At 45.5% G+C, this 15316-nt stretch overlaps 1 protein-coding gene across 1 annotated transcript in view; it reads right to left on the bottom strand.

The window, feature by feature from the left end:
- Positions 1 to 14996, bottom strand: part of RETREG3 (reticulophagy regulator family member 3) — a 409160-nt gene extending 394164 nt beyond the window's left edge. Inside the window, exon 1 of the mRNA XM_078645370.1 lies at positions 14502 to 14996. Coding sequence (XP_078501496.1) covers positions 14502 to 14692 — 191 coding nt within the window. The 5' untranslated portion in view covers positions 14693 to 14996. The remainder of the gene's footprint in view (positions 1 to 14501) is intronic.
- Positions 14997 to 15316: the final 320 nt, after the last annotated feature.

Below are 15316 nucleotides of genomic sequence, written 5' to 3'. Positions count from 1 at the left end.
TTGTATTAATATGAGTTTAATAAGTTTAATTATATTATTTTATATATTTTTTGCACTTAGCACTTTCTATGTAGTTTGCACTATAAACAGCAATAAATGCTCCTAGTCACTTTAGTGAGATATGTTCTCTATTCAGATTTGAAATATCTTTAACAGCACTTTAGTCGGAAATTCCCACTTGGGAATTATCAATTTAAGGGTTTCAACAAGGAAATGTAAAAAGTTTTTATATGTGATTTGAATCGGCATATGGTTTTAATCTGTTATATATTTTTGCTAATCTAAATGTACATATATATGACCTTTGCGATTTGTTGCACATGTATATATCTATTCAATGAATTGTGTATGATCTTTACTCACTATGAGTTTTATCCACATTTCAGACAGAGAACTATTACTTGTTCTTCAGTCTTTCTTTTGTTTCCTTGATATGAACCTGTGACTGGTGGTGGGTGGGACAATATGGTCCGCCTTTTGTGTTGATTATTTAAATCTCACCTGTGACATAACAATCACACCATGTGATCAAGACTGTGGAGACAGTCGAAACGCGTCGTGGCGACATGCTGAGCGGAATTTTGCACAAATAAAGACACCTTTTGTTTTGGAACTAAACTGGGTTCTACTCTTCGTTTTTATCCTGTTGAAAATAAGAACCGGATAATTGGAGGCTTTTGTAGCGCCTGGCGAAGCTTTGTCCAAGGCGTCAGGTACGCCGAAACGCGTTTGGTTAGGCACGGTAATGCACTTTAAATAAATGAAAAAAATAAAGATTCTCAGCGGCTGCTGAAATTAAAAAGAGTCCGTCTCTCTCGTTGTTTGTGGACGCCGTATGGATGTTGGCGTTGAGAGTGAATCAAGATATATATATATACGGGAGATACCATACGCAAATTGTTGCGTGACTACAACTTCCATGAGACATTGCGGCATCAGCCCAGCCCGTAAAACAGGTGTGTCATATTAATGGACTTGCTTTATTTAAAGCGCTTCGTCTTTTCCCTGAAGAAGAAGGCTAAGACCTTTGAAACGCGTCGGATATAATATAAGACGAACTTTGGTCTCTGAATCCATCAGAGACTTTCTCCTGTGCCTGAAGCCATTGTGCACGCTGCTGTGAATAAAGCGCTTACCTGACAACCTCCGTGAGTGTGGTGCGTTCTTTTGAGCGAGGAGCCTTCACATTAAAACGGACCCACCGCCGTTACACCGCACCCGCCCCAAAGAGTGCACGAGGCGTTTTGGTGGACCTTGGAGCCGAGCAGCAGAACTGCATACGCCGAGCACCGCCATCGAGAAATCCTGACACGGAGACGTGAATACGACAGCCATCCAGGTCGTTAAGCATGCGTGAATACTCCGCACCTTACTCCGATGCACAGGATGCCTCGAGGTTGGCGAGGAGGTGCCCTGTGAGTGCCTGAAGACAGCGGCTGAGGGCAACAACGGGAGATACCATACGCAAATTGTTGCGTGACTACAACTTCCATGAGACATTGCGGCATCAGCCCAGCCCGTAAAACAGGTGTGTCATATTAATGGACTTGCTTTATTTAAAGCGCTTCGTCTTTTCCCTGCTTTATTTAAAGCGCTTCGTCTTTTCCCTGAAGAAGAAGGCTAAGACCTTTGAAACGCGTCGGATATAATATAAGACAAACTTTGGTCTCTGAATCCATCAGAGACTTTCTCCTGTGCCTGAAGCCATTGTGCACGCTGCTGTGAATAAAGCGCTTACCTGACAACCTCCGTGAGTGTGGTGCGTTCTTTTGAGCGAGGAGCCTTTATATATATATATATATATACACATATATATATATACACATATATATATACATACATACATACATACACACACACACACACACAAATTACCTCCTCCGCAAGCAAGAAGAAGAGGCCACAATAGGGGAGACAGCAGAGACTTCTTTATTGCAGATAAGCCAAATTTAGGGCGAATGCATTTCGGCTTTTAAGTTCTGCCTTCTTCAGCGCCAAATGGTTAGAGCAGGAACTGGGTAACATCACATGTTTAAATACCTTTGACCCGTCCTGCAAAGTGTCAGCAAACTCCGCCCCCCGAGCAGCAAAGTTCGTACCAATGAATATTGAACATGTAGGACGCCCACTGCATCAATACTACATGTCCCAGAATGCTGTATACTGTTCTGGAAAAGCAACGGGTTTTTGGCAAGCCAATACGCGGGAAACTGTCACCTGATGATGATCAATGCCGATGCCTCCTCTGCTCCCCAGACCGCACCAACCTCCGAGTCCCGGTTATTTCACTCAGCAGGGACAAGGCTGGCATTCCAGCTCGCCCGACGTGGCGTGAAAGCACTCCAACACTGCCTTATTCTTCCCGATTCCAGAGGTGGGCCCCGGTCCTCCCAGTCACCTGGGTACAAACAACTCCACCGAAGCAGAAGCCAGCATGTCCGGGGTCAACTTTCGGTGCGGGGCCTCTTGAAGCACGATTCTGGCACTCGCGCGGACTGTATACAAATTACCTCCTCCGCAAGCAAGAAGAGGCCACAATAGCGGAGACTTCTTTATTGCAGGTAAACCAAATTTAGGGCGAATGCATTTCGGCTTTTAAGTTCTGCCTTCTTCAGCGCCAAATGGTTAGAGCAGGAACTGGGTAACGGCACGGATATAGATATAGATATATATATATATATATATATATATAAAAATAAATAAATGATGCGACCAGTGTTGTCCGCATCATAGCGCTTTCGTTTTTTAAATAATGCTCTGCTGGGGTGGGTCTATGCGCAAGGGGTGGGTCTATGCGCAAGGGGTGGGTAGATTAGAGAGCAGCAACGCGGATAGGTGGCGGTGTGAGGTGAAAGAAATAAAACATGCAAGAAAGCACCTTAATCATAGCACGAGCAGCAGAGAGAATCAATCTGTGCTTGGTCCATATGTCAAGAGTAAAAACAGGAAGTCACACCTGGCCTGTACAGTCCAATTAGAACAGCGCTAGATTATTTAGTGCAAGGAGTGTAGGTTTTTTTGTTATTTATTAAGCAAAAATAATAAGATGATGGACGGAGCGATAACATTTTTCAGGCAATCACCCCGTCATTATTAGATCTGGGTTAAATCCATCCTTGTTCTTCAGCTCACTTTGCCACCCCAGTTCAGACCCAGCCATATGCATTTCAGTCTTAACCATGTTCCTCATGGGAACAGTCCAGCCTGAACTGCCAGCCCATGACTTCCTGGACCGGAAACAAGGATCCTGGGATAGGTTTCGGGGCAACACCACTCATCAGCCAGGCTAGCTTGAATCCAGTGGCAAAGTTAGCAAGGGACCCACGTCTGGGAAAACCCTGTCAACTTAGGGCGAACAAAGCAAACACAATAAGATGATGGACTGCGCGCCGAAAGTTTTCAGACTCTCACCCCCAGTCACTTTCAGATCTGGGTTGAATCCATTATTGTTCTTCTGCTCACTTCGGCACCCCAGTTCACACCCAGACATATGCAAATCAGTATTGACCCTGTTCCTCATGGGAAAGATTTACGTGATCCGTCCAGTACACACACCTTTGGCCGAAATCCAGTTCACATCCAAACTTTTGATAGTGTCTAGTTTTTTTCTGCCTAAAAATTATTGCAGATCTGCTCCTAAGGTGGGCAGAAAAGGCCAAAATGTGTGCACTAATAAAAATAAAAAAGGCACAAAAAAAAAAACCAAGGGTAGCGACTATGACCAAAAACATATCTCTGGCCCCTGGTGAGCTTTCTGCCCCCCACCCCTGGAGGCCAGATTGGGGAACATTGCCCCATATGTGCCCGGCGGGGCAAGAAAGACTGTCCATTTTTCTTTGGGTGCGGTGAGGCATTGGCATGCCCATTCTGGCCAGCGCCCACCCCTACTCTAGCTATAGAAAATACTCCCTGGTGCTTAGTGGGCTTCCAGGCCATAGAAAATACTCCCTGGTGCTTAGTCTGCTTTTTCATTCCCCTTGGTGGGGCAGATCGGGGGCTACTGCCCCATCTACTCTCCAGGGGGGGCAAAAGACTGGTTATTTTTTGGGGTAGGGGGCATTCTGGGCAGCCGCAGTGCCTATATTTACATAAAGATGTAATCCCTGGTTCCTAGTGGGCTTTCTGACCCCCCCCCCCACCGGGGAGTGGGGGGGGCAGATCAGGGGCTGAAAGACTGTGACCAATTGTGGGTAAGGGCATTACAATGCCCATCCCATTCAGGGAAGCCCCCACCCTTAAATTTACATTTAAAAAACAAATCTCTGGTTTCTAGTGGGAGAAGACTGTGGCTATTTTGGGGGGGGGGAAGCATTTGCATGCCTATTCTGGGCAGCCCCCAACCCTAAATTTACATTAAAATGTAATCCTTGGAACCTAATGGGCTTTCTGCCCTTTAGTGTTTGGTGGGGTGGGGGCATTACCTTACCCATTTTGGGCAGCCTCCATCCCTGCATATTCAAAAGAAAAATCCCTGGTGTCTAGTGTGCGTCACCTTATATCTTCAATATATACATGGAGTCATTAATCTCTTGGGTGCAATAGACGGAACAGTTTCGTCCTCAGTCAAGGTGTTAATGTGCCAAGGATGGAACCGTTCCGTCTTAGCACCCCCTCAACGGGGAAGCGCTGGAGCACCCCCGTGGGCCGCCCAAGTACAGGCTCCCACTGGGGATGACAGTAGAAGCGCTTCCGTTGCCACCCCCAACCCCAGACACGGAAATCTGATTACGTTGGTGCACAAGCTGCCAGGGACAGGCTGGAAGCCATTTGCTTCCAGGGCGTCCAAGGAGAGGACGTTTGTGCAGATACAGCCTTCACTCTGTTTTTTTTTTGTTTTTTTTTAATACATTGCAGACGCAGGGATAAAGGAAAGAGTTTTTCCTTCCCCCTCCTATGCCTGTTTAGAGTGGATTCCTGCCCCACGATCACGGGTAGAGCTACGATTGTGGAGCAGAAATCAACACCACTGGACCACCAGGGATGTTTTGGGGGTGATCGTTATGGGAGCGACACCTCAGGCAAGTGTCACTACCTTGGGGGGCTTATTTTATCCATGTTTTGTCCCACAATGAAGATTGGGCCTTTTTAGGCTGATTAACCCCATTAGAAACCAGGGAATAGTTTGTAATGATGATTATGGTGAGTGACCCCTTGGGCAAGGGTCTCTTCTTGGGGGGTGGGGAGCGAGATTTTTTGCAGTAAGTGTGGGCTAGTGCTTGGCTGGCAGTATGTAGAGACTGGCGCTTGGCTGGCAGCGTGGTTGGACTGGCACTTGGCCGGCAGTGTGCGGGGCAGGTGATTTCCTGGCAGCGTGTGTGTGTGTGGCCGACGGTGTGTGTGGACTAAGGCTCGGCTGTCAGTGTGTGCACACTGGCGTTTGGCTGATGGTGTGTTTAACCCCTTCCACGCTCATGACGAGCTGGGCTCGTCATGAAGTAGCCTCCTCGCACGCTCATGACGAGCCCAGCTCGTCATGAATAATGGGAATCATCAAATCTCAGCACAGAAGGGGAATATGCTGAGCATCCATCTGGTTAAACTGGGGATTTTCTGGCTGCATGTCGACTGGATGCCAATGTGTGTGCGTGCCATTTGGGTGGTGATGGGCAGACATAGTGTTTTATAATGTTAATGGTTTTATTTCTTGTCATTTGTGATTGTAATGTTTTATTTTTCCTTTTTATTCTAGTGCAACGCTTTTGATTTCCTGTTCTGCGACTTCTGCTTGTGGTTTCGGCACTGGTAGATTTGCAGTTTGTGTAATTGCATGTCTTTGGTAAGAAAACTTTTTTGTACTGCTTACTGTAAATATGTATCATGTTATCATTTCTCTGCATGAATGCGATTTTTGTAAATGCTGTTATAATAGCAAAAATATCCTGGGTTTGTACATGATGCATATTGTGTTGTGTGGAGTGTAATTTTCTTTTGTTCTTCCTTTCTAGGGGGATATAGTCGGTGATTTCTGCATCTGTGCAGAGTAGGTGCTGGTGAGTCTAGCGGTCTCTGACAAGTGAGCGTTATTGTTTTTTTCAAAATATAGGCTGGTGTGTGTTTTGCATTGACTGACTTTTCTTTTCAGACTACCAGTAGTTTTACTTTCAGTTTGATAAAGCCACACTTTGTTTATTACTTATTTTACACAGTGTTCGGTATGTTGACTTATTTGTCAAGTTTCTTTGCTTAGCATGGAATACGGCTAGCCGCAAGATTACTGCTCTGCAGGTTGTTGGTATGCTTTTGAGTCTTGATGTCTATAGGATTGACTCCGCATTCGAGGAAGAGGAGGCCGTCCAGGATTCTAGCAGTGAATTTTCTGTCAGAGAGGAATCATCTGATGATGAAACCACTCTGTGCTGCTTTTAGAAGAGGAAGCTTACGTGCCAATATTGCAGCAAGAGGCATCTGGATTGCAGGCTGGGGCTGAAAGGCTTCCCATTGGCAGAGCTGAACTCTGGGTTGCCCTAAACATGGTTCAGCCAGCACTGCCCGTCGCAGGGTGTAGAGTGAAGAGTGAACATTGAAAACTTTCTGCGAATAACTTTTTTTATGTTGTTTACGGACAATGTATTTTTGGATGAGATTGCTGACCAGACTAATTTGCATGCTGACCACTATTTGAGGGACAACAGTACCACACTTAAACCCCACTCTAGAGCCACCCGGTGTACTCCCCCAAATCTGGATGAGCTGATGAAGTTCTTGGGTTTAACTTTTTTGGTGGGCTGGATAAGAAGCCGTCACTGTCTTCATATTAGTCTACTAGTACCTTGATTGCAACGGCTATATTTACTGCAACCATGAGTCGTGATCGGCATTTGCTGCTTCTTCAGTTGCTGCATTTTGTTGATAAAGCTTCAGCGTTGCTACGAGATCACCCTGATTGAGACAGTCTTTTTAGGATTTGGCCTATCCTTGATCACTTTGTAGATCGATTTTCAGAGATCTATTTTCCAGGGAGAGAAATAGCTGTGTATGAGTAGTTGGTCCTGCTGAATTGATGTTGTGTCTAACTGTGTGACAGAATAATGTTTGAAGGAAGCATCATTTATGCAATTTAAATAGAAAATGTTTAGGAATGTTACAATAAGGAGTGCTGGAACAAATTGATGCATTTGCTTTGGTGGGGTTTTAATCCCAGGAGGTTTAGGGGCATTGAGCCTCAGGTCCTGTGCACCAAAAGACAAATGTATATAAATACCATACTTTTAGATAGGTGCAGTCACTGTGGCATCAATCCCCGTGATTCTGTCTACAATTGCTTGTGGCACAATCCAGTCTACCGTAAAGGTTACAGAAAAGAGCTGGTTTGTAAAAAATAAAAAAACTTGAGCAGGGGCAGTGCTGTGCCTTGCGTAGCTCTGAACTTCTTGCTGTGAAATTTGCGGACTGGAGAGATTTCTACATGCGGACTACCATCCATAATTAAAGTACTTCACATTTGGCTGATTGGCGTCAGGTTGTGGAAGTGCCAAACCTTTGTGCATTAAAGACTACAATATGCACATGGGTATAGTAGATCAGAGGTTGGGACCTTAGACTGCTGTTCGTAAGGCTTAAGTTTGGTATAAGAAATCGGCTATCCATTTATTTCATTTAGCAACCTTCAATGCTTTGGTTGTATTCAAGGATTGTGCTCCAGAGTCAAAGATGACATTTGGTCAGTTTCAGCAGTCTGTGATGGGCAGCCTTGTTGTACTGGAACAGGCTAGAGTTGCAGTGGAGGAGGATGTGCCTAAATTGAAAGATCTCTGCTTTTCTGATCACATTCCTCCCACTCCCAAAAAAGACTTTCCCAGTATAAATGTAGAGTCTGTGCCCCAAGAGGTATGCGGTAGAGTCTGTGCCCCAAGAGGTATGCGGAAGGAGTCGTATGTATTGCCCCTATTGTCCTTATAATCCTGGGTTGAGTGTGCCCACGTTTTAAATTGCAACACATGCAACTGAGTTTTTGGGGGCAACTGTGATCATAAAAGTGAAATGACTAGTCTACATCGTTTTATATTTTTTGTCCATATTTTAAGGTTGGCATTAGTGGGATGTATTTAGTTAAAGCTGCTGTGTTTCTAGTTATAGTGTTTAATCTACTTCCAATTGGTTTGTGGTTCCCTTTTTGTTAAAAAATGTGATGGAAGTGAGTGTGGACTGGCGCTTGGCTTGCGGGGTGCGCTTGGCTGGCGGTGTGCAAGTAGCGACTTGCTGCTAGTCACTACAAACACTGCTAGCCAAACGCCAGTGCAAACACTCAGTCAACCGTTGTGATTGCTGTGTTAGTCATGTGGGCATATGAAAGTGATGGGCCCTTGAATGGCGCTGTCTGTTGATGTAAATGTTGCAAAGTGCTGGGCCCGTGGATGGCGGTGTGAATGGTCTTGTGTGTGTCACGTATGAAAGGTATGTGAATGTCCTGTAAAGAAGTTGGTGCCTTGTCACGGTTTTAGAGCTCACAATCTGTGAGTCATTGGTTCAGATTATTGACCTTTCCACTATTAACAGCGCATTTCATTTTTGTAAAATCTCTTAATACAAGTTTACGTTCTGAACCATCACTCACCCACATGCCAAATCTAACTAGTATGAGCGTGTACTTAAGGAACAGATGGCTGTGAATTAATATATGTCTTTTTAGTCTTTCTCTGTAACAGTGTATATTGTTTCTAGGGAAAATCTGCCAACAATAGATATTTTCGTATACTAGACACCCAAGGGAGTTCAAGGTGGTGGGCCTCTTGTGGATCCTAACAAGTTGTCTTACCCAGAATCTCCTGCAAACCTCAAACTTATCTTAAGAAAAATAATAATAATCACATTTTACCTCACATTTCTGGATGGGAAGTTGTGGATCACTGGTCCGGCACTAGTTTCCTACCAACCAGCATTCCCCCAGGTCTCCCAGTAAAAATGCTACGTCTCATGTGGGTGTGCCAAGTGCCCGCAACAGGGAAGGGCCCAAAATGTATTGTGGAGGCATCAGAATTATCGATGACAAAACAACCTGGTTTTGCAAGGGAGTCATCTGTGTTTTTGGTCCCAGGCTCGTCGGCCATCTAAGGAAACCTACCAAGCCCAGACACTCGGGGGAGTCCTGGGAAGTGTGGCATGTGTGATTCTCCTAATGTTGTCTTACCCATAATCCCCTGCAAACATAAAATTGTGTCTTTGAAGAAAAAAATAACATTATCCTCACATTTCTGTGATGCAAAGTTCTGGAATCTGCAGGGAGCCACAAACTTCCAGCCACGCAGCATTCCCCCAAATAGCCTGATAAAAATGGTACTTCACTAGTGTGGGTAGACTTAGTGACCGCAACATTCCACAATACCATAAAAACAAGAGCCCTAAACATAATTAACTGATTAATAGTAATGGCTCTTAAAGTAGAAACCACTAACGTACTTCATAAAAACTACTTATGAAGATCAACTGAGTACCACTGAGTTTGTCATCTACAACAGCAGTTACTCTAAAGCAGTGAAATGTAGCAGTATGTAAAGCCCACTTTTCAATGGAAGGACACAATCAGGTAAAATGTTATTAGGACTCGAGTCAAAGATAGAAACCATTGGTTCACCAGCTCCCTCAACGACGAGAGAAGATCACTCCGACAAGCCGAAAGAATTTGGAGACAGCACCCATCAGCAGATCACCTGAAACTTCTCCGCTAGGCCAGAAATGCTTACAACAAAAACATCCTCAAGTCAAAAAAAGAGTTTCAGAGCGGAACTAGGAAATGCCCAGAACAGGCCTCGGAAACTCTTTGAGATGACCAAACTCCAATCGAACAAACTGTCCAAAACAGCGAAAGAAAACCCCAAGTCTCTCATCTCCTCCGAAGATTTCTCCTCATTTTTCGCAAACAAAATCCTAACCTTAGGTACCGAACTCAAAGCTGCCTCACTCCCCCCACCTAACATTGACCATCCACCTCCTCCATCACTGCTACCGACACAGACCTCACCCAAGAATATAGTGCACTGGTCTGAATTCTCACCCTACGATGAAGACTGTCGCAAATATCCTTTCCTCCTTAAACCCGAACAACCATTTCAACGACCCACTCCCCTCAAACTATCTTGCGACTATTACCAAATCCATCATTCCTTGCTGCACTGCGATAATCAACGCCTCTCTCCGTCAGGGATCAATCCCGATCTCAGTGAAAGCAGGCCAAGTCCTCCCCATTCTGAAAAAGCCATCGCTGGACCCAGCCTCCCCAGATAACTTTAGACCAATCTCCAACATTCCCCTCTTGGCGAAAGTGATTGAAAAATGTGTTCACATACAGCTAAGTCACCACATCAGCAATTTCCGCCTACTCGATGACTGCCAATCCGGCTTTCGACCGGGACATAGCACTGAAACCACCATGCTCCACATTGTCGATGATGCTCTTCAAGCCCTGCACCAAGACAAAACGTGTCTCCTAATCCTCCTTGATCTATCCTCGGCCTTCGACACTGTCAACCACAAAATGCTACTCGAACGCCTCAAACTTAGGATGGGCTTAGATGGCACTGTACTTGATTGGTTTAGTTCCTACCTCCAAAATCGATCTCAGAGATTCCTAATCAATGGTGAACTCTCCTCCTCCTCCGTGGTCACGGTGGGAGTCCCTCAAGGATCAACGTTGTCCCCCACCCTTTTTAATCTCTATTTGGAACCTCTTGCCGAAATCCTTCGCACTGCAAATATCTCCTTCCATATGTACGCTGATGATACTCAGATCTACATAAAAATCTCATCTCTTGCGGAGATCCTCACCCTGAATGAGGCCCCGAAGCTGACCGTCCGATGGCTCGCTTCAAACCAACTCAAACTCAATGCTAATAAAACTGAGTTCCTTCTAATCTCCCCGCCCAAGAGAAACTGTGAGATACAGACGTGGATCAAAGCTGTCACAGCCTTAAACTGTTCCCCGACCATTGTGGACTCTTACCCAAGGTCTCTCTGGCACCCTTAAAAGCCTGCCTTAACGCAGCCGCCAGACTACTTACTGGCTCTAGAAAATTCGATCACATCACCCCTCACCTGAAAGCGTTGAACTGGCTTCCCCTCGAGGCGAGGATTCACTTCAAGATAGCATGCATCACGCACAAGGCCTTACACTCCAGCGTATCTAGCGCAGAAGCTTGTGATATCCGGAGGAAGCAGAAACTCGCGATCGGCAAATACCCTCCTACTCCGGCCTGCACGTTTTAAGAAGAAAAAAAAAAACTACAACCGGGCTTTCACCGAGACCGCTCCAAGAATATGGAACTCCTTCCCGCCTGACATCAGAAGTATCCACTCCCTGGCACGCTTCAAAAAAGAGGCTAAATCCTTCCTCATAGGTAAATTCCTTGGCTAACCAGCTCCACAGACACCGAGAGACTTAGCACCCATGTGATATCATGCCTATTGTATGATCTTTGACTCTGTAAAGTACACTGTGGTACAGTTTTCTTTTCCAGTCCCTTAACGTAAAGCACCCCTGTAACATCCTCCCTAATGTATGACCTTCTATTCTGTAAATTGCTCCTATGTACAGCTTTCATCCCCTCGCTCCTTTGCACATTCCCCTTTGACTCCCCGCCTTCCGTATGACCCTTGATTCTGTATAACCCTCTGATGTATTGTTTTCCCATGTGACAACCGTCTTTCTTGTATTACTCTATGAACCTGTAAAGCGCTCCGATACCCTCACGGGTCAAGTTCGCGCTCTATAAAACATTAAAAATAAAAAATTAGTAAAGAGGAATTGGTGATTTTTTTGTTTTTAATTATTCTTGCACTCACATGATGTTTGAAAAACAGATAAGTTTTGCAACTCAGCTTGCCCAAGACTTTTTGGGCCCATCCACCTCCTTAAAAGCAAATTTGATACACTGACAAGAATGGACCAAAATTAACAACTGTTCGAGATGTACAAGTCAGATAATGCTCTAAAAATCTTGCGTGTCTAATGCCTTTGTTTAAATATATGCACATTTTAATTGGGAAAGGTACAACACTGGTGAGATTTACTTAGTTACATCAATAGGCCAACCACGACAAAACTAATGGGTGCGTACGGTGGGCCACCTATTAAAAGAAAATCATAACTTAAAAGATTGTCAACCAGTTTCTTTTATACGTTAAAACAGCAAAAGCCATCAAGCATAGCAGATCTGACACCCAGGGCCCCCACCTATCCCTCAAAGCAAAACACATGCCTAACAAATCATCAGTGATAATGTACCATCCCTCACTCATTTATTATCACCATCATGTTAAGTATATCACATTGAGACTAAGTAACCTACTGGGCGTCATCTTCAAATAAAATATCATAGGTCCAGAAGTAGGTAATGTCCGTCTACCTGTACTCATGTCAGGCCCACAACACACATTGGGCTCAAAGGCCCCCCCCCCCCCCCCCGACAGCTTTCCGGACTGGCGATCATCTTATTGCAGCTGCACCCGAGTACTTCACAGGTCTTTAAAAGGCCACTTACTTATTAACGAGGCTTTGTTGTGTTTTCACCCCTTCTTAGATCCCCTGCATCTCCACTCTGCCTATTGCTGGAAGAATTAGCCACCCCCGAAATGTTTATTAGCCCACCCCCCCTTTGACTCATATTCTCCTTCCATATACCAGCCTTACTGTCATATCTTTTACGTTCCCTCACTTAACCTTCTAGTTTGTGGTTAATGTCATAGCACACACTAGCATTTTCCCAGCAGGTCCTGAGCCCCCCCCCCCCGAATACTTGTGGCAGGCCTGCCCTGGTGTTACCCCTAAAGACATTGTCATTTAGCCAACATCACTCTGCACGCTAGATTCTAAGTCTATAACACGATCAAAAAATCTAAACAACATCTAAGAAAGGTTAATGGGCATGATGCACCCTAACCTCACTCGAGTTATGTGTGGATACTGATTTAATGTATCAATTCATAGCTACTCGCTTCTCAGACAGATTTAACCAATAGATTAGGTCATTAGACACCTCTCATTAAGTACCTGCCTTTCTACGGGTCCTGTCCACCCAGCACCGTATCCTCTCTTCAGGGCACAAATGCTAAAAAAAGAAGTGAGTGGACTAACCTAGTTAGGCAATATATAAGTGACATCACTGCTCGTGACATCACAGGAATTGAGATCATAGAAAGTGGCATCCCAAGCCACGACTTTACAGAAGTGGCATCACAAGAAGTGACATCAGATCTAAAGCCCTCACATATATGTTTAGCAGGTCTATCATGTGTACGTTTGCGCCGCACTGCGAGGACAATAGCACAGTGAGCTATGGAAGAGGATATGTGACTTCTACACCTTGCAATTCCCCAGTTTTATGTAACACATCCTGTACATTCAGTTACAAACTTATATAACTTTTAGTGCATATTATATGCACGTGTAGATGTAAAGCGCTCTGACACCCTGCATTGAGACGAGTTGGGCTATACAAGAAAAAACAGTGGTACTTAAATTATTTCAACGTATTCTTAGGGTTAGTAAGTACTATATAAATGCAATTTGCTTTGTGTAACTGCTGGGAAAGACCAACAAATCCGATATTCTTACAGTGCATGCATATCTCCTAAACAGGCACTGAACAAAGTGAAAAGCTGCCTCTCTTAAGTGTGAAGTGCTAACAAGGTGTGAGCCTTTGTTTCCCCTCCGCTTCATTTGCATCAGGTGTGAGGCTCCTGACTGCTCCCAACAAAAGGAGGCTTGATGACCCCTCAAATTGGTCCTTTGTTATGGACCCAGCAGGAGGCTTAACTCCTTCGATGCTGATGACGGAACCTCTCCGTCATCAGCCGCGGTCGTGCTGATGATGGAGCGGTTCCGTCATGGCCCGCTCGCCGCGGATTCCGCGCCTGCGCTGGGCGTTCCATTGAGCAGGCGGGGCCATGACGGAACCGCTCAGTCATGAGTACAGCTCAACCGAGGCTGGTGATGGAGCGGTTCTGTCACCAGCATGGGCCCACCGCGCGGCCGCCCCGTCCTCTTAGCGCTGCGGAATAGCCGCCGCAGCGAAGGTGTTAAATAAGAAAGTCCCGTCCCCACCTGCACGTTGCTGCTTGTTGCAGATGGAAAGCAGACAACGTGCAGGCAGTGCTGAAAGTGTCCCGTTTTTTGGAAATTACACCAGGACGAGTTCAGCCTATTATTCAATGGGAGCAGTACTTCCTGGCAGGATGGTCAGCGTTCACCCTGTGAAAATAGTGGCTGGACGCCGTCCACCCGCGTGTAACCCCGACTCGTGCCCTGCCACTCTCCTAGTATAGTAAAATACTCGCAGTTCTCTCTTCCTCTAAGGGTCACGAACTCCTCTCTCCCCTTCCGCGCCTTACATACTGCCCCTTCAATGGGTTTATAACCTCCGACACAACCCTTTCGCCCGCCTGTAGATATATCCCCCTTCTAAGTGAAGACAAGCCTGCATCGCGTTACATACTGACATATGCCTGTTGTGGATAATGTACTCCCTTTCAAAGACTGAGTCTTCACTGTAGAAGATACTACTACTCACCAAAACACTACATTTGCCCCCAGGCACAGCAACGCGCTGTGTCCACGTTTCTCCCACAGCAACAGGCCCTGGAGATAACTGAGCGCCGGTTCGTACGGCTCCAATGCTGCGCGCAGTTGCTCCTGCAGGTCCAAGACTCGATGTTCTCGCTCAAGGCCAGGAACTGGCTCTCCCTGCTCCATCGTCGCCATCTTACAGCTACTCAACCTCAAGTAATGACGTCACCGACAGAAGGCATCTGCGTCACCTATGGCACCGTGACGTCATTGCGTATTATAGTGCAAAAAAGCCAACGGAGGGTTAGACGAGAAAGAGAGAGGAATTCAAACTTAGATCAGCAGTAAAGATATGCGTAGCAAAATAAGCTATCCAAGTGCTTCAGCTCCTGTCCCTCGCATTCTATTCCGCTCGAGCGCTGACAGAAGCTCCGCCCGCCTTCTGCACCACACCTGCTGCTACTACTGTCACTGTAACGCATGCGTAGTTCTCAATGAGGCCGTTACCAGATTGAAAACAAAATGGAAAGGAAGAACGGACTGCCATGGCCACCGTACATAAGAAGGGAGGGCCGGAGGGGCTTTAAGGAAGGCCATTGGTTGAGAAACAGAAGACATGTAGCAGTACAGTAGAAAGAAAAAAGAGACTAGATGGGTGCCAGTTAGAATATCTCAATGGGCTTGATTGAAATAGATTAAAAATGCACGCTGTAAAGCTGAAACTGAACTATACGTCTAGAGAACAACATACTGAGACAACATAATTCAAAGTGCTGAATCACCACGGTAATTAAGAGTATCTGAAAACAAACGTCCATA

Source organism: Lissotriton helveticus, chromosome 5_1 (assembly GCF_964261635.1).
Source record: "Lissotriton helveticus chromosome 5_1, aLisHel1.1, whole genome shotgun sequence".
Classification (NCBI taxonomy): domain Eukaryota; kingdom Metazoa; phylum Chordata; class Amphibia; order Caudata; family Salamandridae; genus Lissotriton; species Lissotriton helveticus.
Note: the sequence above shows the minus strand (reverse complement) of the source record. Positions and strands in the feature narration are given on the sequence as shown.